General features: G+C 34.8%; 2 protein-coding genes across 4 annotated transcripts; one reads left to right on the top strand and one right to left on the bottom strand.

Annotated features, from left to right (window-relative positions):
* Positions 1-4,043: 4,043 nt before the first annotated feature.
* Positions 4,044-16,079, bottom strand: LOC145729720 (glucose dehydrogenase [FAD, quinone]-like). The gene is made up of 7 exons (XM_081980595.1): positions 15,822-16,079; positions 12,730-12,942; positions 8,889-9,151; positions 8,404-8,840; positions 5,958-6,149; positions 4,661-5,000; positions 4,044-4,415 (listed from the first exon to the last, which is right to left on the bottom strand). Exons 1-7 carry the CDS (start codon positions 16,012-16,014, stop codon positions 4,194-4,196), a joined length of 1,860 nt encoding a protein of 619 aa, XP_081836721.1. The 5' UTR covers positions 16,015-16,079; the 3' UTR covers positions 4,044-4,193.
* LOC145729726 (uncharacterized) lies at positions 15,765-25,833 on the top strand. 3 transcript variants are annotated; one of them, XM_081980604.1, is made up of 4 exons: positions 15,765-15,809; positions 24,778-24,845; positions 24,903-25,073; positions 25,129-25,833. In XM_081980604.1, the coding sequence occupies exons 1-4, from the start codon at positions 15,773-15,775 to the stop codon at positions 25,354-25,356; spliced, it is 504 nt and encodes a 167-aa protein (XP_081836730.1). In that variant the 5' UTR covers positions 15,765-15,772; the 3' UTR covers positions 25,357-25,833. The 3 variants fall into 3 exon arrangements, with proteins under 3 accessions (XP_081836730.1, XP_081836731.1, XP_081836732.1); XM_081980605.1 differs by lacking the exon at positions 15,765-15,809 and adding an exon at positions 21,421-21,667; XM_081980606.1 differs by lacking the exon at positions 15,765-15,809 and adding an exon at positions 22,369-22,524.

The raw sequence follows: 25,833 nt of genomic DNA, 5'->3' as shown, positions 1-25,833 counted from the left end.
TCTGAGAAAACTAAAAATATGTTTAATAACGCTGGATAATAAAAAGTGTGAAATTGTGAAATTCACACATTCACACATTAAGTCCACGTTGACTGGCTGCAAATTTCTACAAGGAACAATCACAAACAAATTCACTCGTTTTTTGTCTATGCTTTATGCGGTATGTTGATTAAACCCCGTATGTTGAATTGTTCCAACTGACTTCGTATAAACACAGTCTAAAGATATAATAATCAGTTCGATCACTTGACTCTTATCGTAAAACCTAAGCGCCCCTGCGTGTTCTGACCAAGTCGGAATCAAATTTTAGCAGGTTCTAACCGGATATTATGCGTTGAATTTTCGTTCCTACACGTTAAATATGCTGGACCGTTATTTTGTCTTCAGTGAGGTAGAAATTTAATTAGTGTTCGAAAACATGAGCAATCACGGATTCTACTGTGCGGTTGACAATTGCTGTGTTAACTAGCTAGATCACCTTTTTTTCTTCTGACATTACCTTTTTTTTCGAAGCCCTATGGATTTTATAAGGTATAAAACACATATATTTTTAGTTTTATTTTACTAAACATTTAGAACAAAAGTGTAACAGAAAATTTAATTAATATTTATTAGCTATTATTTTAGATGCCAAAAAAATCGTAAAAATGCAAATTTAACGACATAAGAAGCCCACAAGAAAATACGAATATGCACCAATCATTTTCATAATAACTGCTTTACATCGTTGGAAAAACGTTTACTGAAAACTGCACTTCCAGCTGCGTTTTTGGTTTCTTCGGAGTTAACTAACATTACGTCAACCCAAACTGATACACAAGGTAGTCAATTTATGTTCTTAATTTGTGGAATTTTTTTATTCTAAAAGTAACTTGATGCTTGAAATAATTAATACTAGAATAACCTAAACATGATAAAAACCTTTACTATAATTTGGAATATCCATAAGTGCTTTTTTTTAATTTTTCACACTTGGGTTGAAAATTTTGAAAAACCCTGTATAGTAAGTACAATGCTTAAGAAATATTTACAAATAGTAATGATAAGTACTGTAACGAAGTTTTTAGATTCGATACTAATATTTCACCAAGCGAGTGAAACTGTGTCCTGTAAAATATTGTAAATGCGCTTCCGTGTACGGTTTATCGAAATTATGGAAGGGATAAGCCTCGGGCGACGATCCGATCGTTGCTGTGGCGCGCCTGCGATACCGATACGCGGCGGCGGCCCCACTACCGACGCGTCATTGTGGTGGGGTTCCTGAAGAGCGTATAAATGTAACCCCGCGGCGCTAGGCAGGGAGCCCCAAGACCTCCACCAGGATGACCACCTGACGAAGAAAGAAGAATTCAAGACAAGAAGAGCGCAGAAGAGCCCCGTTGTCAGCCGGGGCACTCTCACCCAGGACAGGGGACGCCGTTGTAACACTGGTAATTCCTGAAAGGGAAACGCCAGTGCCTGTTAACGGAGTCCTTCTTCCGGACCTTTCCCTTTGGTCTACATCGATGAGAGGGTAAAAAACAGTAGTATTGCTTGACCCGCATATCTGAGGCCATTCTTCCTGTCATTTATAATGGCGCGATGCAGGGAGTCTCGCACCACCTTCGCAGGACTCTCTCCGATAAGCATACCGTCCGTCCGTAACGGTAAGTACCATGGCTTGGTAGCGTGGTCGCCGGGCGCTCCTGTCATGTAGGTGCATGTCGCATGACGCCCCTTTACCTGTTCCCCATGTTCTGGCGTATGGTCGGAACGTGTCCGTCACCCCTCTTTCCCCCCTGTTGGAGTAGAGTCGCAGGGATACCTGGTCGTGTTGGCGTAGTTCGCATGACGTCACCCCACCGCAACACGTTTTTCGTATGGTCAAATGTGGTCCTGTCCCGAACCAAGTATGGCGTAGTGTCGTACGGACGTTCGTCCTTTGGGCCGTGGCGAAGTGTTGGAACCTGTCTCTCCTTCTTTTACGCTAATGGTAATTTTCACCGAAACGAGACGGCCGCCGTACATTGCCGCGTTAGTTTTAGGATAGGCTGCACCGTAGGTTCCGGGTCCGCTAGGGTAAGACCGGAAGTTTATGATTAAGGGATACTTCCTAAGTTTATTGCACCATGCGGAGTTTTACGTCTTAAGTCTTACCGTATGTTTTCCTTTAGTTTGTAAAATATGTGGTTATGTTCCGAATAAAGAGAGTTGATTTGATACCAGTTTTTTGTTTCATCCCTGCGGAGCTCACAAATTCAGAAACTTTCCACTGTTTAAAAGCGACCCGAAGGCAATCGTGTTCCTACTGGCATGTAACAACTCAGGAGGTGGCGCCGGAGTTTTGAGCTGTTGAAAGCGAACCATATTTAAAAACGCGTCACAGTAGAAAAACATAAGTGATAAGTGTACAGGTCGTGTACAGGTTCCAATGTACACGACAATTCCATTGGATTCCAACTAAGCTTAAGTTAAAACTGAAAAAGGCAAATTCAATGTCTAAAATAACCGTCATCCCCCGTATAACACTTCCCAGCCAAAACGTTGTAATTAGGTGTGAGCGACCTTGGTAAAAGGCTAATAAGGTAATTTACTACCGGTAACGAAAAACGGCGGCATTTGCCGACACTTCAAAGCAATGATCTTACTGGAAATGGAGAAATACCCAAATACAACCGATATTTCATCTCTAGTAAATTAATGTTTTTCTTTCTTTCGTCATTTCTACAGTAATTTTATTTTTCCCAGAGCCACCTGATAAATATGGTGTGAAATCACTACTTGACTCAACTAAAAAGATAACTGGTTGAAACACTTTCAACTGACAAATCGCCTAAAAGTTGTGGCTTTGTTGTGTTTGCTGATATAACTGATGAGTCTTCTGTATTGGTGAAGTAGTAGTGGTTGCAGTATTTGGTTTTGCTAGTACTTCTATACTTCTAAAAGATTTTCTAAGTTTTACTTTATTGTACGGTTTTTCATAGTTGTTTCCAATTCTTCTGTGCAATACTTCTGAGGAAGTTGCAGTTCTGATTGGCAAGACCCATCAGCTTCTTCAAATAATCTTCTCTTTGACCGTGAGGTAGAAACAAATTACTCAACGTGGATACATAATATAACAAGATACGCCACGTTGATACAATACGGGCAAATGCAAATTTACCCACCTTAACAATTCTTAATTGCCACTACTATTTTCACATTCACATATTGTGCGAAGGCAAAAGTTATAAAATCGAAGCTAAAAATAGATAAAATAAATCCTTCAAACTAAAAGAAAAACCGCAGAGTAATCCAGTAAACCAGTAATTACGAATATCACCAAAACCGCGGTAATAATTTAGCTGGTAAACTATGGTCGACGGCACCATAGATCATATTTTGAAAATGTATTCGTATTTCTTAGCGATTAGTTGGAACCTGTATCGCTCTCTTACTCACACGCGCTTATTAACTGAACGCAATTCTGATACAAAAGTGACCTTCTCGATCTCGACGTTTAACGAGTTGTGTGCGTTCTTGCCAGATTGCTACTTGACCGTTTGCTGTTTTTGGTTTTTGTTGTTGATGACTTGACTAAAAACTGCTTACAGAGAGACAAAAAATAAATCAATATTGACTAATATTGGTATTCAAAATTCTCTGTGAAAAAGCTGCGTCAACTTAGGATAAGAAGTAAATAAAAACAAAATTAATGTAAAGTTCGGGTTTTAATGAAAAAACTAAACATCTGGCAACGTGGCGCGTTAAACGACAATGACGTGCATCGGCCGATTGATTGCCGTCTACTGTACGTTCGTCTGCCAGCAAACACGGTATTGTCTGGGCAGTGTTGCCGTTAACTCGAGCGAATTTCGAACATTATTATCGGTCCTTGTAATCGAATAGAAATGTCCGGATCGCTGATTGTAAGATCTTTACATAGAATTACCTACAAAAAAAAAACCGAGTCTAAAATCGTCTAGAGTTATCAGTCGTCAATGTGCAATGAGAAGTAGTGATTTTAGCAATAGCCATGTCTGTCCCTCTGGAGCCCTGGATTTTGGGGTGAATCAAACTATCTGTTGCTATTTACTTTATATTGTTAATACATTGAATTTATGATTATACACTGTTTTTGACTCTCGCTAGAACAAGATTTCTGCCAAAATACAAGACGACCCTAGTCATATAAAATTTGTAATATTTTTCAGTTTCAAAATTTCATATTCTAATCAGTAATCACCATAATTCATGCGATATTCTTTTTTTATTAAGTCAGCTGCTTTCTCAGCAATCATGACTGTGGCAGCATTTGTATGCCCAGAAACATGGGAGGGCATAACACCAGCATCCACAACTCGCAATCTACTTATGCCATGAACTTTTAAATTGGAATCCACTACGGAGTTGGATGGATCAGATCCCATTCGCGTTGTTCCAATAGGATGGAAAACCTAAAGTCAAAAATGAACAGATTGTTGAAGAAAGTTTATACTATTTTAATTATGCTAACACTTATTATAAACGACAAGTCTATTTTTTCAGTTGTTTCTAAATCGTTTTCCTATTTTAAATCCAGTTTGCTCATATAATCAAAAATAGATTCAAATTACTAAATTAAGCTACTACTCACTAAAAAATAATACGAAATCCGATCATCTAAGTTAAAAAAACAAAATAAAAGGAAAGTTATACGTACAGTGGTTGACATATGCCTAATTGCACAGTACCACCATTCCTTTGACATAATTTGATAGGAATCATCACATCCAGGTACATTCATTAGCTTTACTTTGGCAGTGTAATTTTGGTAAGCCACAGTATGGTTAAGCTTCAAAGCTATCTGAATTCCTCGGTATATAGTTTCCACGTCAGCTTCGTCGGCAAGGTAATTAGGATTTATTTTAGGAAAATCTTTTGGATCGTTAGAAGCTAAAGTAATTTCACCAACTGATTTCGGGTGAAGTAACATTACAGGGACGACAAAGTCTGTCGAGGAGTCAAAGTCTTCGAACGCTTTCATATATTGAGGAGAGGCCCTAAAAAAAATCAAATAGTTAGTTATATTAAAACTGCGACCACGGTTATTCACGTATCAACGGCTTAAAAAAAAGATAACACCCGCAGTGGAAGTTTGAGACCTGGCCCTAGATTCTTCAATCGAGGGAAGGGGAGTTATCAAGAGAAAGGAACACATAATTTGACAGAAACCTGCTTTTGTCAACCAGTTCTGTCACATTCTATCAACACTTCTATCGGTAATTCTACTCCCTGTGTTCAAAAATTAGGGCCCTGGCCTGGAGTCGAGGGTTGGCCAAAGGTGTAGTCCTTTTTTCGACCCATGTACGTACAACGTACCACGTTATTTGAACAAATGATCTTTGGATGGAAAAGTTTGAACAAGTATCGTTCATGTTTACTTTACCGCCCGCTGTCAACGATGACGGGTCGAAAAACTTATCGAAAGCCCTAGTGTTTAAAGTTATTGTTTTTGCTATGAAAGCCGATGCTTAAGCACACACATTATAAGGCGTATTCTGCACGCGGAAACTATTTCTCGGAAACTATACAAATCCTTCTAGCGTTTCGGGAACAAAATAAATGTCTCATCAATGTGGCCACGAGAAAATGATGATAATCATTATCAGCTTTCTAAATCCACCGCTAAAGGGCATTTCGATACCAATAAAATGAAAAATGTCCGAAAACTCAAAAAAATACGAAGAATGTAATTGCCTGTTCTCGACGAACAATAATTTTGCTTCTTATTTTTTTTATCTCTTCATATAAAGAGGTTGGAGTGGTCCAACATTTCCTTTAAAAGAAATGAAACATATTGAAAACGGCTGATCATAGACTTTGTTTGCATTTTAATAAATATTTTCTAGAAAACTAGAGAAAGTTTTAACTTTAATTTTTAATTAATGTTTGCAACGCCATAAAATGTACATGTTATTGATTAATTTTCGAATATATTAATGTTTAAATTTCCTCACCTGTTGAGAACCGTTCCAAATAGTGGACTTGCGGTCAGAGCCATAATCTCAACGTCTGGAACGACATCTCCATCTACATCAAAAAAAGCCAGCGCAAGAGTTCCATAGCCACCTGTTAAAGGTCTCTTATTTTCTGTCCACATTTTGAACTGCGTTTTCAGTGAATAATTACTGAAGTGGACATGATCAGTTCTAAAATAAAATAAAAAGTCTATAAAAAGACTGAATTCGAAAAGAATATTATTTAAGGGACATTTTAAGGGTGCCTTCTTGCTACGTTTTACTTTTATTCGTTTAATTCTGTGACATTTTCCTGACATCACCTGTCATAGTCAAAACTGCACCCGCCATTAAAATTACGTTCCAATCAATAATCGTTACTCTAGCAGATAAATGTAAACTCAGACAAATTTTGCTAAAACGTACCTAGTACAGGGTGAACAATCAAGACGGGTGGCCGATTGTATCTAAGAAACTAAAATATTACACACGAAATCATAAAATATTCACGCGTGAAAAAACAGAATATTAGACAACAAGGGTTGACAGGATGTCTCTATCGAAAGAGGGCAATATGGACAATTGCCAATTTTTTCTACGATTAACTGGAATTACTTCTGGGCATTACACGAAACAAATATTTGCTATATTTGCTACGGAATTTATTGGCGCAAATTTTTGTTTTGAGCACATATATTTGCTATGCCACCCAAAAGCTGTTTGCTAAACGGGCAGCAATTGTTTGGCAAACAGGGCAGCAAATATTTTTCAACAGATACAGCGAATATTTCATTATTACACGGATAAGCAAATATTTGCTTTGTGTAATGCCTGCTTTAGTCATAATCGTAATCATCATAGTCATGCCGCATTTTCATCTCATCAGATCTCTCTCTGCATCAAATCAGTGGCAACGACGGATTTTTTTTATTCGACTTACTTTCGACGAACTTTCTTAATTGATACTTTTTTTTTAAGTTTTGCTTCTTAGCCTACTTAATCAAAACCTTCTCTACGAGTCTAGATATACCATTGCTCTATCTTCAAGTTTGGGTGCACCATACCCTTTTTTTAGTTTCAAATCAGACACTTTTGCCTGTAAGGATATGTTTCCTTTCTGATCACCTGGCAAATAAAGGAAACATGCTATTCTACAGGGTAAGTCAGGGTTATACGGCCAAACTTATACCATCCCTAGAAGATTTAAGCAGAAAGTTGTAATAAAGTTGTGTTCGAAAAAAATACGATGTTACCGAGATACAAGGTGATAAAGTTTCAGATTTTTTAAAAGTTATGTAATAAAACCTCATTCATTCTTGACATAGCAAGATTAATTTTTCTACAGACACTACTCCTTAGGATCTCCACAATTACAGTGTAGGTACACATTGTAGGAAAAATTTACAGAGTGATACTTTTTCAGGGGTCATTTCCCATTTTATCGTCCCAAACTTTTTGTAGTACGCCACTATCACCCTGTACATTATCACTACTAGAGGCATTTACGAATATTCTACCGGTAGATACCTGTTTAACCTAGAGCGTTCGAAAATTGTTTTTGGTAACTACTATTGTCGTTCTGAAATGTTACCCATATACCGAATATATGTACCCGGTTTATGATTTATGGATCGAGAAGTTCCGTCGGTAAATTAAGAAAAAAGTGACTTTTGACAGGTTTTCCCTTAAAATTTAGAATCATAACCTCAAAAATTAGTTTATGGTTGACGGTTTGGCGGTTTGTTCCACAGTTTAGCAAGCTTATGAGACTGACCTGTTAAATTAAAATGGATATTGGAATATGTTCTGTTTGCGAGATGGAGGGAGAGTATGCCGATATTATAAAACATTTCAACAATGAACATCTGGATGCCAGATCTCAAAGACATAGGATTACCAATCGCGTTCTAAAATTCATTCAACCGTAATGAACCAGATCCTTAAAAGTTACACCGATTGTGGTAAACGGTGGAATTAGCAGGTATAATTTTCGTAAATGCCTAATGTGTACATTGTAATTGTGGAGGTGCATACAATGTTTGATGCTTCACCTAATTCAGCAATTATTTACTGTTTCTGGTATTGAAAAGTAAGGTATACCTTTACCGGTATGTTGTTTACTGTTTATTTTACCTGAATGTTGTGACTTTGATAGTCCTGTCAGTCAGTAAAAATGGCAAAAGCTGGACGAAATTTTAGAAAATATAAAAGAAAATATAGCAAAAGCTTACCAAAGTTTATTAGCTAAAAAGTCAAGAGCATCTTAAGGTAGGGAATACGTAGTTTTTATGGCAAGAAAGATTAAAAATGCCATTGCTGATATTAAAAAAGGTTTCAGGGCGTTATAAGCGGGCGTTATGATAACTACGCCCGTATAATCTACACCGTTTCCAAGGTATTATGTATTCATAACGTATAGGTGAAACATAAATATTATTATACTAACCTGTATCGAAGAACATGAAACATAATATGATCCAGCATGTTTTTTCCTACTGGTAAATCAGCAACAATTTCAATATTATGCTTCCGGAGTTCTTCAGCAGGACCAATTCCAGAAAGCATTAATAGCTGGGGAGTATTAACGGAACCACAGGATACTATAACTTCTTTAGAAGCATAAGCATTGTAAGTTTGTCCGTTTTGAAGAAACTGTACACCAAACACCTGCTTCTCATTTACTAATAGTTTGGTGGCTAAAGATTTTAGAGTGATAAGAAGATTTTTACGTTTAATCGCTGGCTGGATAAACGAGTAGCTTGAGCTCGATCTGATGTTAAAAGAAGAGTAATATTGAACTCTTCCAAAGCAAAGTGGATCTGCACCGTGGTAATCTTGTTCCAGTAGGTTCAGTTCACGAAACCCATTCAGTATAGTGGCACTCTAAAACGATTGACACATTTCCAGTAAACTTAATAGTAGATTACTCACCAATCCAGGGATATCTTCTGCCAAACTGATAGTTTGTAAGCCATTGAATCCATGATAGTCGACATCAATGAAATCAGTAAAGTTTGCGTTTTCTGATTTTTTGAAATAAGGTAAAACGTCCTTGTAAGACCAACCTTTGTTGCCAAGTTTTTCCCAATTGTCGTAATCGAAGCGATTTCCTCTGACATACATTCCAGCATTGATGCTGCTGGAACCACCCAGGCCTTTTCCTCTGTGATAAACACATTGGTGATCGATTGAACCTGTAGATAACAAAATTTGTAATGGTTTTTTCTGTTGTAATACTTGGTTCACTATGAGTAATGCACAATTTCTGAAAAAAATCTATTTTATCTACTCCTAGCATGGTAATCATTCATTACATAGCTCATTTTGAGTTACGTAATGAGCGATTTTACCGCACTAGTGCGATAATAATCGATTTTATCGCACTAGTGCGATAAAACAACTTTAAATGAAAATGTCTGCTGTAATTGTTTATTGAATTTAAACATAACTTTGATACATTTTTTCATATTTCTCCTTTGACTTGGCAGGCAACAAGCCAAATACCACGTTTGCGGCAGCTTCTCCAATATCTGACGGAAGTTCTTCAGACATGTTCATAACGAAATGCACTTTAAAAAATTTGTGACTGACACTGTTAAATTGTCGCTTAAGTAATATGTGGAAACAAATAGCCACCATAGCAACAACACCAAAACAGTACAGCGTAGATGACAAAATTTAAGGGTAACAAATAACTACCCGTAGCAAGCATATACGAGACGTTCCTAAATAGTTCACATTGCACAAAATATGAATTTTCTTCTTACTTTACGCTGCTTCTGATGGTCGTAGATAAAATGTTGTACATCACCCGTGGGGTATGGCAAATTAACGTACTCCCACTCGTGACTATAAAAATGCTTATACCCCACTAGTAATGTAAATAACTATTATTTCATACTGTACCGTAATATGCTCTATTACGTAGTCGGTTTCAGTCCGAAAAATGATTCATTACGTTACTAGTTCGGCAAAATGTTTTTTTCCGGACTAGTCCGGCAAATTAATATTTAACAGTTGGTGTCCAAAATGAATAGGGTTGTGTGAAATCCCAAAAAAAACTAAGAATTAAATAACTAACCTAACCACTTACAATTTGAAATAAAACGTTTTACGATACTCTTCCGTAAAATGCAATTAAAGTACTCGTCTAGAAATTCCGGTTCCGGTGGTAAACATCTATAATTGTACTTTAATAACCCATTTCCCGGACTTACAATTATGTTGAACGTAAATTACTGAATTGAATATAGGAAAAATGCTTAAAATTCTTCGAAATAGTCTTCTCCTGCATTAATAAACTTGCGAAAACGTGTCTCATGCCTGGAAGGCACCCTGACACTTCTGAGTGGCCAGCTCATGCATAATGATATGTTATCATTGCAAAAGTGGAGAACACACTTCGACATCAAAAGAATGCCCAGAATATAATAGGCCAACCCAAATTAAAAAACTAATAGTTTTTTAAAACATAACCTACCAAGAAGCCAACGATTAGTGCCCTAAGCAATACACCAATGATATAATCCAAGAGAACACCCTCCCCTTCCATCGATACAACAGAAAACTAATAGAATATCCATAATGCAAAGAAGGGAGGTAGTAAATCAGCAGCCGGGGATTTAAAAGAACATATGATCAAGTAGTTAGAAATCAAGCTAAGAAACGAAACACTCAAGAGGCACAGCCTTATAATAAAAGTAAGCATAATTGAGCACTTCACTCAAGCCCAATGGGAGAAGCCCACCATATAAAGAGAGGAAAAACCCAAGAACTCAAGTAGAACCCATTAATACAACAAGACACACAACATATACACCCTTAACCCAACAGACTTTGCCAACTAGTGCAGATGATCTGCTGCTTGCTAAGCAGCAGATCAAAGACACAAAAGACACAATACACATAACATAACAGACATATTGAGATATTTTAAGGAAATGTCTAATAACACAATTCAGGTTATTGTCAAAACATTAATGCCAATTATTATAAAGATCCAGGAAATACAGGATGACCAAATGGGGTCAGATAGCGAATTCTAACTAAATAGTAAATAATGTATAGATGTGCTCAAAGAAGAGAAACCAGGAAATCAGGAGACAAAAATTCAAAAATGACTGAACACAAAGACTTCAAAATTTTGCAATGGAATATTCGGAGCCTAGTAAGTAATAAACATGCACTACTTTCTCTCATTTGGGAATACAACCCACAAATATACAATATTATCAGGAATGAGCGGATGGTGGTGTTGCCATACTGGTACAAACACTTTTCTCATATAAGAATATCAAGAAAGCCTTAATTCTCACCGACTCCAAGAGTGCCATACAAAAAGTGGATGACAATACCATAATCCCTAAAAATGATCATATCACTTTAAAAATAAAAAGATTTTTAATTGAAGCAAGAGATGCATTAATTGAGATTTCTTTGGCATGGATACCAAGCCATTCCAAAATAAACGGGAATGAAAAAGTGGATCAATTGGAAAAATTAGGGAGAAACCTCAATGTTCCTAAGCAACTAGACCTGAACATAAGACATATCTTGCCGTACACAAGGCAAGAATTGATAAATATAGAAAGGAATAAACCGAGTGCCTTGGTTAAAAAAATAAAATATAAAAACAGAAAAATTATCCCAACCATTATAAGAATGCGAACAGGACATTGCCTGACTAAGGAACATCAATTTAGAATTGGAGTGGCAGATTTTCCATTTTGTGAATGCGGAGCAATCGAGGACTTGAATCACATATTTTTCCAATGCCCTATCAACTACGATGGAGTCTTTGACTTTTATAGAGACCTGCAGAGTGGGGGTGTACCATCCCCATGGGTTTTCCTAGTTTGAATGAGAGCCCAACAAACATGTTAATCAACCGACTGAATAAATTCGAGTACATACATTTTTATGAAATATCCATTTGATGTAGAATAAGAATGAAAATAATGGCGCAAAATAATAATAATGAACTAATGGTTTTAATTAAAAAAACACGTATATTTGTACTTAAACTGATTTGATTGTTATAGAGATCTAGGGATTAAGATATTATGATTGTAGACAACTGATCTTAAATGTCTTTCCTATATTGTTTGTAGATAAGGTTCCTGGACAACAAACTGATCTTAAATGTCTTTCCTATATTGTTTGTAGATAAGGTTCCTGGACCCAATTTGCTCTCAGCCAGTAGTTGTGTTGTCCTCCTTTATTGTGTTGTCTTCTTAACGCTCAGTACCGTACGCACCGCCAATATCAAGGAGGAAGCAAAGCTCAGAAACCATACAAAACAACCAATTGATTTGTATAACGAAGCACCAAGAGGCCTGCCTGGGGATGGCCTAGAGTCAGACAAATCCTAGACAGAAAGAAATTCCCTGGCAAATTGCACCATAAAGGGAGCAGAAGCCATATTCCCCTAGTTAGATAGGGGATTCAGGAAAAAAGGAACGTTGCACCCAGTGGGTGCACCAGACTGTTCTGTTACGTTACGCTTTGAAAGTGGCTAAATAATCAATATACATACTAATTTTATTTTAAAACGTGCAACCTTGATGACAGTTAGCGCCAACAAACTCAAGTTCAAATATACAAGTTTTGGAGCTATACAAACTTTGTAAATTTTTTATTATCGTTTACCCCCTGAATGATGAAAACGCAATAACTTTAGAATATGGCTATTTTCTGATGGTCTATCGAGCCCTAAAATATGTCGCATTTATCGTGGAACACCCTTTATGAACTAGTATATTAAATAACAAACCAAAACAGGCGTGTTTTTGCTTCGTAGTGTTGTATCCCCAATTCCATTGACTATACGCAAGAAAGGGGGCCAAACCGAGAATGGCAGAAGTAGCAGGGTCCTCTGCACCAGCTTCGATTAATAAAACCGTAAAGTTGTTTTCAGTTAGTCTGTTGGCTAGAACTCCTCCAGCTGCACCGGCTCCCACGATTATGATGTCAAACGTTCCAAACTCTTATAAAAATAAAAACCAGCTTTAACAAAAATATGTCATAGATTTGAATACTTTATTTAAGTGTTTCTTAAGCCTAGTTTATAAAACAAAATTTAATTTTAGTGATGGTATTAATATTAGAACTAAGTATAGAATCAAAGCTTATAACCGAAGCAGTTTATAAAAAAAATATTTAATTTTAGTATTAGTAATGTTACGGTTTTCCAGTGGGTTTACAAAAAGTCATATTAACTCAACAAGAAATAAATTTATTTACACTTCAAAACACTCTGTACAATAATTAATTCAGCTGCCAAAAACACTACTACAATTCCACAATTATTCTACTCTTTAAATTTTACCGCGTTCCAAATCCACTACTGCTCCACCGTCTGAAACCGCTTCTTTTATATTCGGTAAACCACGTTCTAGAACCACCGCAAAACGCTTCGCAATTTGCGTCGAACATGCTTCTCGGTGTATCGCTTTCTAACGGTGGCCTACTTTAACACGCGCCCGGCCAGATATTGCGGCGCATCGGATCCATCCCGAATCGACTGCTCGTTCAGTAAGTATCGAGCATAGTAGGCCCAAACCGTAACAATATGTGGTTTTTTGCTGAAAGGCAGTTAGTTGGAAACCCTAAATGCTGACGACCATCAAGGTATAGTTTTTTTACCCTTACGTGATATTCCAAAATTTTATCTTTGGAGCTTCCGCTTTGTGGCAAAAGGTAATACCCTGTATACGTAATCTTTAATGATTTTATTTACGAATTTAAACTTTTTAATTTTAAGTCTATAAATAACTGATATTGTTTATTTAAAACTATACGCTTACATTCGTTTCGACAACCGTATTTTGGCTTATGAAACTACACATATTTACAGCAAGCAACAGGGTTTTAAGATAAACCGGCCACCAGTGACGCCATAGTGTTGATAAAACAGCTAGAGGAAATATGACTAGTAGTCCAGGCAACGAAAAGGTATATAAATATAGGTATTTTGATATCTTGTATAGTTTTCGAGATATCCGCTCTTGAAAGTCTGTAATTTTATAATTTTTCATATTTTTTTGTTTTTTTTTTTTTTGATCGGATAAATCTTTACCCATGCACCGAAAAACTAAATACTGGCCATAGGGTTGTAGAGCATGGAAATCTTTTCAATAATGTATATTTCTTTACTACTTCATCTATTGTCTCCTTCAAATGTTAAAGCAGTTTCAGTGTTGAGCGTAAAATCTGAAGCTTTGAGTAAACTGTCGACTAAAATAAAAAATAAAATAAAGATATGAAAAATAAAAAAAAGTTTTTGTCATATAAAATTAATTTATAACATTACAACAGTAGGAAGCATTCGATTATTTCCTTCCTATCAATTTTGACCAATCGCTATCAAGAATTAGTATAACAAATGTAAATTTTAAGTGGAAAAATCACTTGACAACTGTCAACTTAGCTGTCAGCAGTTTTTCCGGAAAAAAAAAATCGAAAAAATTTCACACTTTTCACAGTAATATAAAGAATAGTGTTACCCTTTCTAGCTTGAAAGTTATTGTTCTTATTGTTTTAATTAAAATAAAATGTTTATTTAACTCAGGAAATAATCTTACCAAATATCCCTCGTGTATCTAATTTTTCCTGTGGAAAAATTGGAATACTCGTTTCTAAGTAGTTTGTTTTAACAAATAGCATGAGCGAGAGTGGTTTTAAATCCTCGTCTTCGACTCGAATGATTTTTAAAACCACTCTCGTTCATGCTATTTGTTAAAACAAATTACTTAGAAACTCGTTTTTCCGAATTTTTCCGGAAAAATTAAATGCACTAGGGATATTACCCCCGATTAATTCCTTGCTTTCTTGAGGGGGAAGGACTTTGATCTTCGTCTTCGTTTTCATCTTTTGTTTCGCTATCGTCTTCTCCATCGGACAATTTCATTCAAAATCGCGCCATGAGATGTATATTGAAGTGTAATAGAACACCCCTGTCGCAACAATGCTTAATGTTCTGAATATGTTGTGTATTAAACAAATGATCGTCTTTGCTAGTCATGTGTTTGTTTTTAAAATAAGGCCTGAACTTTTACCGCCTTATATTTGCAGTAAAATAAAGTTTTTTAGGGATGTTTACAGTTACAACACGAGAAACGGTTTCAATTTTATTTTGAGTGAAAGATGTAGAACAAGCCAGATGCACAATTCTGTGTTATATAAAGGTTTGTATGATTTTAACATGCTGCCTAACTGTAAAAAGTCCCTAAGAAAACATATTGTTTTAATGTAATGTTAATTTCAAGTTTTAAAATTTGCTGTTTTGTTTGTAGATTTAAGTTTCATATTTTTTTGAGTGTCATTAATTCTTGTTTTTTATTTTCTTGATGATGTAAATGTTTATATTTATAGCTTTTTATTATAAATAAACGCCATTACTATTATTAATAATGAAAGATTTTGCATTCGTTATCGTCTATTAAAAAAGTGTGTTAATACATGGTAGGCAGAAAAACAGTTTAATTCAGTGATAATGCCAGGTATCAAAATTCCGTAAAAGTCTGTTGACATTCGAAAAATGTAATTTGTCCAAGTATACATGAACAGTTAGCTATAGGAGACCTGTACACATATTGAAAATAATTTTAGAAGATACTTCCAATATTTATTCCAAAATCAAACAGATTTTAAAACTAAATACTTACACGCACGAATAACGCTTCGCTCGGTCTACCACTTTCACATGCAGGACAAAAATAAATATTTCATGGCCGATTGCAGCAACGCGTTTGGTGACAACTTAGGCTAAGTTTAGTTTGGACTCTAAAATTTTGCATTTTATGATAGTGTTAAATATGTTGGCACAATCGGCCTTTAAGGCACTTACTTTATGTATGTACTTACTTATGGGTAGTGTATTTGCATCTTCACTAAAATACTCTTCATTATTTAATGAAATTTGGTAACTTTCAAAACTTTGCAAAAGTTCTTCCACTTTTTCATATAAATCATCATTATAACTAAAATCATTTTTCATAAAACCCCAGTATAAGACGTAAGCTACAAGCACTATCAGAAGTTTTATTTTTAAAGACATGTTTTCAGTAATAAACTTTTTAGACTGACTGATTAGCAAAAATATATATTTTCAGAGAAGTCACAGGTTATTGAGGTCATATTTTGATAAAATTCCTGAATAATTTATCATACAAATTGTAGTAAACAAACCAAATTAATTAGTTCGATTATACAGGGTGTTCCCAATGTTTCGAAAAGGCCTACCATTTGCCACATGATGAAAGCTGTACAGGGTGTCCCAATAAGCCGTGCACGCGGCTGTTCCTCGGAAACTATACGTAGTATGGCTACAAGAAATTTTTTTTATTAGTAAATGTAGCTAAGAGAAAATACTGAAAATAATTTTCAGCTTTCCAAACCCACCGCTAGGGAGCGTTTCGATACCACTATAATAAAAAATGTCGAAAAACTCGGAAAATTTAAATGGAAAGGTACAGTAAAAATCTCATAAAAGTTATCCCCTACTCTAAATAAATAATATGTATTTATTTAGCATAACAGCTATCCAATAAACAACTTAAATAGTATACAATGCAAAATAAAATGACCTATACAAAACACAGATAGAAAAAATACATTTATAAGTAAAACCGTCACTAAACACTACACTGCTCCAAAACATGTCTTCTGATCATTATCTTAAACTACACAGTTGATCACAGTCCCTAATTTTTCGTGGCAACATGTTGAATTTATACAATCCCTTATACAACACAGAATTCAACATTTGACTAGAATGACATTTGTTCATCAATACAAAATTTGAACAATTTCTTGTGCCATAACTATGTACATTTATAAAAACCTTAATACTATTACAAACATATGAGGGCAACAAATTATTTTTTATTTTAAATACAAACACATACACACTAAAATCAACTGTTTGCTTAACAGACAAAAGTTTAAAACATTGAGCATAGCTGCGATCGGAGTATAACGGTTACATTTTAGAATAGTTCTCATTCTCTGGTCAATTTTAAAAGCAGGTAAGTTATACAGTATGGAGGAACAGAATTCGAGATGAGGAGCAGCTATCAGGTTATACAATAACAATTTTGTAGCGAATTTTCGAGTAACATAATCGGCATGTGCGTAAAAGTTAAGTTGAGAATCAAATGTTATTCTTAAGTATTTAATCTGGTTGGTATGATCAATTTTTCTGTTGTCAATAACTATATTTAGATCCTCAAAATTTTCGTTTTTTAGACTATGACTTTTGCCAAAAATGCAAAACTTTGATTTTTCAATATTTACATACAATTTATTATTGCAAAGCCATTTGAATAATTTGGCCAGATCATCATTCACAGTACATACGCTGCATAACACCCAAATCTCCTCCAGTCAAATATAACATGGTATCATCCGCAAACATTTCTATTTTACAATCACTTACTATAATGACAATGTCATTAACATATTGTTACGGTTTGGGCCTACTATGCTCGATACTTCTGAACGAGCACTCGATTCGGGATGAAATCGATGCGCCGCAATATCTGGCCGGCCGCGTGTTAAAGTAGGCCACAGTTAGGAAGCGAGACCTCGAAGCATCGTTGATATTCGAGGCAAATCGCGAATCGTTTTACGGTCATTCTAGAACGTGGTTTGTGAATATAAAAGAAGCGGTGTCGACGGTGGAGTAGTGAATTTGGGAACGCGGTAAAGTTTAAATAGTGGAATAATTGTGGAATTGTAGTAGTGTTTTTAGTAGCTGAATTAATTATTGTACGGAGTGTTTTGAAGCGTAAATAAATTTATTAATCGTTGAGTTAAGTTGACTTTGTGTAAACCCACGGAAAATTCGTAAGAATATAATAAAAATAACAAGGGACCCAAAACTGTTCCCTGCGGAACTCCATTTAAAACATTTAATGCGTCAGATATGCTGTCCTTAAATTTAACCCTTTGCTGTCTATTAACTAAATAAGAATTAAACCACCTCAAAACGGCACCCTTAATGCCCATGTTGTCAAGCTTACGCAAAAATATTTCCCTATTAACGGTCTCGAACGCCCTTTTAAAGTCTATAAATACAGCCATAACAAAATTACCTTTATCTACCTCTGTCTTAAAAATATCACACAAGGGAATAACTACAGTTTCGCACGAGTAACGCTCCCGAAAACCAGACTAATTGACTACCAACAAGTTATTTATGTTACAGTGTTCCTGTAACTGCATCTTAACTGCTGCTTCTAATACTTTTTCATAAACTGGTACAGTATTAATAGGTCGAAACTCGCTGAACAAATTAGTTTTCGATACTTCCTTTTCTACCTTCTGTATGGGAATGACCATTGTCTCCTTCCAGTCATTTGGAAATTTTCCAGTTGAGAGAGATGTATTCAGTATATCTAATAAACGGTTACCTGCAACACAACATACATCACGCAAAAGTCTTGTAGAAATTCCACTCACTGCTCCTCCGACGTTTTTCATAATCTTTAAAATATTTTTAAAATCACACATTGACAAATGTTTAAATTTTGTAAACTCAACAAAAACATCGGGGGTCGTAATCAATATTTCGTTCGGTGGAGAACACTGTGGAATGCTATTTACATTTTCAGTAATGCTGTTAACAAAATATTTATTAAACTCTTGTGCTATTAGGAACTTATCAGATATTCCTTGATGCTCAAAAGTTATTTCGTCATTTCTTGAAGACTGTTTCCCCGGTAACAATAATTCTAATTTCTTCCACATTTCAGTAGGATTCGTTCTATTATCGTCAATTATTTGCTTAAAGTATCGCTCTTTTTCGAATTTTATTTGCTTTATTATGTAATTTCACATTCCCTTGTATTCCCTCCAAACTGCGTCATTGCTCTCCGCAATCGCACGAACATACAAATTATCCCTAATTTGTATATTCTCCTTTACATCATCCGTTATCCACTCTTTATTTAAATGACTTTTCTTAAAAACACATACCTACTGTTTAAAATTCTTTCAATATCACATACAAAACTATTTGCCAGAACATTCGCATCAGCACTTATTATGCCATGTCCCATCAATAAAATAATCATGAAAACATAAAAGAAAAAAACAAAAAACAAAAAAATTTAAAGAAAAACATTTAAACATAAAGATTTTTAACTTTGTGATGAGTGTATACATAATCAGTATAAAAACCTTTGTTGATTAGTTCACAAGGATCTCTTGAGCTTGTGTGTCCAAAAGGTAATTCATATAGAGCAAAATGGGTAGAAGAATGAATAGAACTATTATATGTTATTAAAGCATAACTCATTAACATCCTTATCTTTAAAACGGGGGATCCTTCAGATTAACAATCAGGCTGTGGAACAAATACCGTCCGTTAAATATCTTGGAGCCCTCGTAAACGAGAAAAGTGACCCTAAAATGGAAATCAGATCAAGGAATATAACAGGCCAGAAGAACATTCATTTCCATGAAGAACCTCCTCACTAGTAGATACCTAAACCTACAGCTCCGCATACGTATATTGCGTAGTTATATCTTCCCAGTGCTACTCTATGGCTCCGAAAGTTGGACAGTATGCCAAGCAATGGAGAACCGCATTGATGCCTTTGAGATGTACTCGTATCGCCGTATACTGCGCATATCCTGAGTAGACAGGATAACCAACAAGGAAGTGCTAAGGAGAATAGGCAAAGGTAAAGAACTGCTGACAACCATCAAAGAACGAAAGCTCCAATACATCAGATACGTTATGAGGGGGGAGCGGTACGAGTTCCTCCGGCTCCCTATCGAAGGGAAGATTGAGGGCAAACGATCTGTGGGCAGACGGCAGAACTCATGGCTAAAGGATATACGTCGATGGTGCGGACGGACATCTATAGAGATCTTCAGGGGTGCGGTTTCCCGAACTATTATAGTCGTAGGGAGACGGCGTCCTAAGAAGAAGAAGAATAGTGAAATCGTTCCACTGGTGAATTCGATTCGTGGTAAAAATGGGTTTGATTAATAGAAGTCTTTCTTTTTTGTCTCTTACAGAATTTATTAGTATTGTACATTTAACTAGCTTTAGTCTGCTTTTGTAGAAATTGTGCATATAAACCTTGTTGAAATCTAAATACATACTATTATCATGAAAGTATAGGTAGAATGTTTTATTATTTGTTCTATCTAAAAACATACAAATTCCAGAATAAGGTTATAATTTGATTTAGGTATACATATTTAAATGCCAAATTTGAAGTTTTTCGAAACTATCCCATGTTGCGACAATTTTGTCATAAGGATTTTTTAATATTATTACCTGGTAAGGCTTATTATTTATGATATCATCGAAAATCGTAATACCGCCATTAGTTTTTTGCCATTACTGCAAGAATGAGAAGTTTGTAAGGTCTGTTCTTGATTTTGATTTAATAAAGATTTAAGTTTTACGTCTTGTAGAATATTCACTCTATTTGGAGTTGATTTAGGTTCTAGTAGATTTTTATCAAATAAAGAGTGCGTCCTACATTTCTATAGTATTTAAATTACTGGGGTTGTTGTTTTCGTTAATAAATTGATTCAGAAATTGGTCAATATCAACGTCAATATCGCCAGGATTATTGAAAATACTTTCACTCTAGAGCATTTATCTGTATACGGGATAAAGCATCTGCATTTTGCAGTATATGATCTCGTAGTCATATTCCTCAAGTTTAAGTCTCCATCTTACTAATTTGCTATTTGGTTCTTTTAAATTAAAATACTGAGTGATATTAAAGTCTGTGATAACATTAGTGTGTTCAAACGGTTGTTGAAAATATGTATGATGTAAACTTTAACTTTAACATAATTTTAATTTGAATTGTGCCGTTTATTTACTTTTATCTTTTTAATTTTTGCATTATATTGTTTTTGTTTGTAGTATTGCTAGTAAATAACAGTATATTATTAACCAAGGTTTATACAGAAGCTTTTATTAACCGTATGTCAAGTTTAAGTTTAAATTAAGTTTAAGACATTTACAAAATTTAGGTTAACAATAAAACAACATGACATATGTCTTAATAGACATTGACATTATTATTTACCTAGGTCAATAATATTCCCTCTTTTGTTGTGTTTGTGCCAGACTAGAACTAGAGATTAGACTATTTTTGACCCAGGTCAACAATGACCATTATGTTTTTTGTTTTTTAAATTCTCTCTAATTCTCTGAAGGCGGTGGTAGACTTTCCACCGAAACATCAGAAGGTTTTGTCAGTGGTCTTGTATTGGGAGGACTAGGTTAATGTTAGTTTCAAGTTAGGTGAAAATAGTGTGAATGGTGAGACGAAAATCCCAACTAGTACAGGAATATGATTTCAGTTTGTATACAAAATAAAACTTGCAACCATTTTTAATTTTATTGCACCTGGTTTTTTTTGTATCATAACCGTTATCAGCATCAACCATTATAGATAAAATCATACCGTTTTTTAAACATATTGGAATTACTGTAGTTAACGACAGCGTTCAGTATAATGCGTTACAATATTTCACTAAAGATGTGCATCTATTCATCAGGTGTCCAAAAATTGCAAGTTTTAATAATGAAGAATCAATCTGATGCCAACAGTAACAACATAACCAAAAGCAGCAACAACAAAATGTTGCTGTTTTCCCGCATTTTTCTACCTAACTTTGTGTGTATATTAAAAAATTGTGCTAGTAGTAGTCTACTTGAAACTTGACGAAGGGTGAGTAATAATTTTTTTAATTATTGAAAAAAATATCACCAAGTCTTGATAACCATTTATCAATAACTTTAACGTTCCAGTTAGCATTATCATTTTAAATAATAATGACGTTTCTCATTTTGACATTGACTTAAGCAATTATTAGTCGGTGTTCTGTTTCCAAACTTGGTTACAGCTGCGTGTTCCGAATTACTGGTAATGCTGAAAAACCGGTTATTTGGTTGGTTTCAAATGTCAAATAGGAGTTTAAATGAAACCGAAAATCGGTTTCGGATTTTTTAGTAACAAAGACAGATATACATATAGATTTTTAATCAGACGAGCTATTCATTTAACGAAATTGGGAAATAGTACGCCGCCGTACAGAAATACCTACTAGGGCCAATTACACCGACATATTTAAGGGCACCCTAGATTAGGTTTTAATTTGACTAGGACATTTTGCACATGATCTGTCACAGTCAAAACTTAGCCTAGGTGAGCCTTAGGGTGACCTTAATTACGTCGGTGCAATCCACTACTAGTGTACTAATATATAAATGCATATTAGGTTTTAAAAAATGCAAATTAGCAACACATAAAACAAAAATTATTAATTTTGCAGTTTACGTATTTTTGTATGCTTGGCAATGCCAAATTTGACAACATGGCTAATGGAGTGATTGGAGCGACTATAATTTTATGTCAGGGTTGATCAGGTGATAGTTTGCCAGCTAACGAGAATATGTAACATATGATCATCTGTCACATTTACCACTATCATTCGATGAAACATCATACCGACCGCAATTTTTCCCAATTTATATAAAGATTTCTACATTAGTCATTGTCTGAAAGTCAGCCCATTCAGTGAACCGGTAAGACAACAATTAAAATAATTTTTGTGTTTTTTTTTTAAAATTATTAGTTTTTACTGATAGGTGAAACACTCGTATTGATTATTGATTTACCTATCTTTTTAAAATGTTTTCAGGTTCAAAATTGACTAAATGCAAGTCATGCAAGTAAAGGGTGGCTCGTTTATCTTGACCCACCCATTTATCTCGTCAACTATGCATGATACAGAAAAGTATTTTTAATAGAAAAATTGTAGTGCGATTTGAAATCTGCTATTTTTATTTTTGAAATTTTTATTGGGTTAGTCCGAAAATGCAAAAGATAACCTAACTTTTTTATTTTAAATGGAACATCTAATATGTTTCCATGTTTTCATCTGATGGCATGGTTAATTAGAGACTTTTAACTATATAGGTACCACATCATGGGTCTGTGTTGCGTGATTTCCGATATAATGATATTTGCGTTCAATAATTTGCGTATATTTAAGGCAGTAAGACTATGGCAGTGTTCTCTACAAATTAATTTCCAAATATGATTTTGGACATATTTAAAAAAAAGATAAATTGCACAAATTGACAAAAAAAAAAGTTCAGAAATTTTTTCAAGTTTCCTATTCTGCATTCAATCTCCTTGTCTGATGACCATTCTTCATAAAGCTAAGCTCCTAGGTACTGAAACTTTTTCACACGTTCTATAACTTTTCCATTATACGTTAAGCTGGCGTTAATTATTTTTCTTGTGACAACAATGAATTTAGTTTTCTTTGTGTTTATGGTTAATACCATATTCCGGCTATAACCTCCTACTATATTAACTAACTGTTGCAGATCATCCGCAATCAAAACCGTTCTGTACAGTTTTTACATGTCATAAAATCAAAAACGGAAAAACTAAATATTAAAATATTGGGGATTTCACTCACCCTGGGTATTTCTCTGAGATTATTTAAAAATATTCAAGGAAGTTTAAATTAAGGCAAAGTTGGGCAATCTGGCGATTAATAAAATTAATAAAAATGCCGCTTAAAAATAAAAAAATCTCTAGTACTTCCTGAGATATTAGAACAAAACCAAAAATTTGGAAATTAGTTTTTATTTTTCTGCTACTTTATTTGATGAGATCACTGAAAATTACACTTTATTATTACTACTTTTCTTCTTTACAACGTGGCGATACCGTAATTGAGAATCGACTAATTTTAGTTACCATTATCAACCTCGATTTTTCCTATGAACGTTATATTTAATTTTTACATTTTTGAATTGGGCTGTTTTTTCTGATTACGATGATGTGTCATATTGTCAGGTGTAAAACTGGAGGTTGGTAGGGGTAGACGGAAGACAACAGTAGTCCTGGAAAATTCCTTATTACAAGAAGGGTCTATTAACAGTGGGTATGTGCAGTTGTGTTAGCTCTTCTGTTGCCCAAGTAAGTTAAACCCGCGGCTAAAAGCACTGGGTACTTATTCGGCGCGCACAAAGGGCTAATTTGAACTGACAGGGATAAGAATTCAATCGGCCATTATAAGTTATACGAAATGCCCTTTTCTTATCTGCGTAGGGCTCCGGAGAAAGTAGCTAACAGCTCGAGTTGTAAGTTGTAAGCTGCTAGCTTACGGACCCGGAGACCAGTGCTGTGCAGACATCTGAGCTGAGGAGCACCTTTTATATTCGTACTTTACGTTTACGAAGCAATTTATACGATGTATGGTACGAATATAGTGGGTGATGTTCTTATCTGTGAAAATATATGGGTCAGTTTAAAAATTTAGTAGATAACATAATTTGTGTTTTAATATAGAACACCTTGAAAATAAAATTTCAACAATTCTGAGCTAAAGGGGTAGTTTCAATTGACCGGTTGCCATGTTAGTGGCATCAGTTTGTTCCTGTGGCACCTTCTAATGGTTTGAATTTTTGCATTCGCTTTGAGAAAACATTGAGCTAGGGAATGACTATCTCAGTTTTTTCTCTTTTTGGCCCTAACATTTTGAAAAAACATTTTGAAATTGGCTTGTAACTTACCGGCTGTATGCGGCATTTATGGTTATGGAGCTTTTTAGAGAAATAAGGGACAAAACTAAAAAACTGAACTCTCCGTATCCTAGAATAGGTACCTACTTACATGATTACAAAAATCCATTTTGAGGTGGCGCTATTAACTTTGTGGTGTATTCTGTAAATACATTCATTCTGTAAATACACCACAAAGTTAAACACTTATGTTATATACCTAATAGATTTTGATTAATTATATTTTATTTATTTCAGTAACCAAATTATTTTCGGAACATCAAAAACTTACGACGATGGCGAGTTCCATTATCATTTGGAAAAAGGTAATACAAAAAATTGGACTGAATATAAACTTAAAACATATTTGGTATTTAATACAGGTTCTACTTGTCCTTGGATATGTGATAATGGGTTTAATGAGTTTAACACTATCGCTCTTGGATTTTTGTGCCGTTCTCAGTGAAGATAAAGATGCACGTCCCTTGTACGCAGTCCTGACTTGGTTACTTCTAATATTAATGATAGTGGTCGAATTGATCTTATTGGCTGTTGTTAGTCATGAAATATTAATATTGTATGAAAGCAAAACAAATACTACTATTTTAGGTACCTCAAAAGGACTACCTCCACGTCACTGCGAGAAATGTACTAAACTGTGTCACGGTTTTAACAGTTATTGTCAAAAGCGTATATGCTATAATAGTATTGGAATCGGGAATATTGGACTGGACAACGATTACTGTGGCTTCTATGGGTTTGTTCATTTTTGGAAAATTGAATTTATGGGAAAACAACAAAAATGATAGGAACGACTTAGAGATCTTGATCCAATGAGATCTGTTTTCTTCAAGCACATATACCAAATAGTGGGTATTGTGATATGTGTTAATCGTTATTATAGCAACAAAACTCGCTTCTTTTTAACGCAAGAATTTTGTAATATTCTGAAAAATTGGAGGCTAATTGTCTAATTTTGAGTGATTACATACAAATGAGAAAAAAATAATTCCAAACTTTGTCATGCATTAGTAAAGCTTACGTATGTACTGTTCTTGATACTTAATATACTATTACCGGTAATAAGTGTTATAATTTGTCTTATTCTGCAATGAAGATGAACACTGACAAACTAAGTGCAGTAATTTTGTATTGGGTGTATCAGTTATACACATCCGTGATACCTATAGAGATTTGTTTGCTGAATACTTTCAAAATGAAGGAAAAGTTGACTGGCAGAATAATTGCATCTAAACTAGATAAAATAAAGTACCATATATAAAATATATAACAAAGTGTTGACATATTCTTCTG

Source organism: Ips typographus, linkage group LG5, assembly GCF_016097725.1.
Source record: "Ips typographus isolate SLU linkage group LG5, UJ_Ityp_2.0, whole genome shotgun sequence".
Classification (NCBI taxonomy): Eukaryota; Metazoa; Arthropoda; class Insecta; order Coleoptera; family Curculionidae; genus Ips; species Ips typographus.
This window is presented reverse-complemented; position numbering and strand designations above follow the sequence as displayed.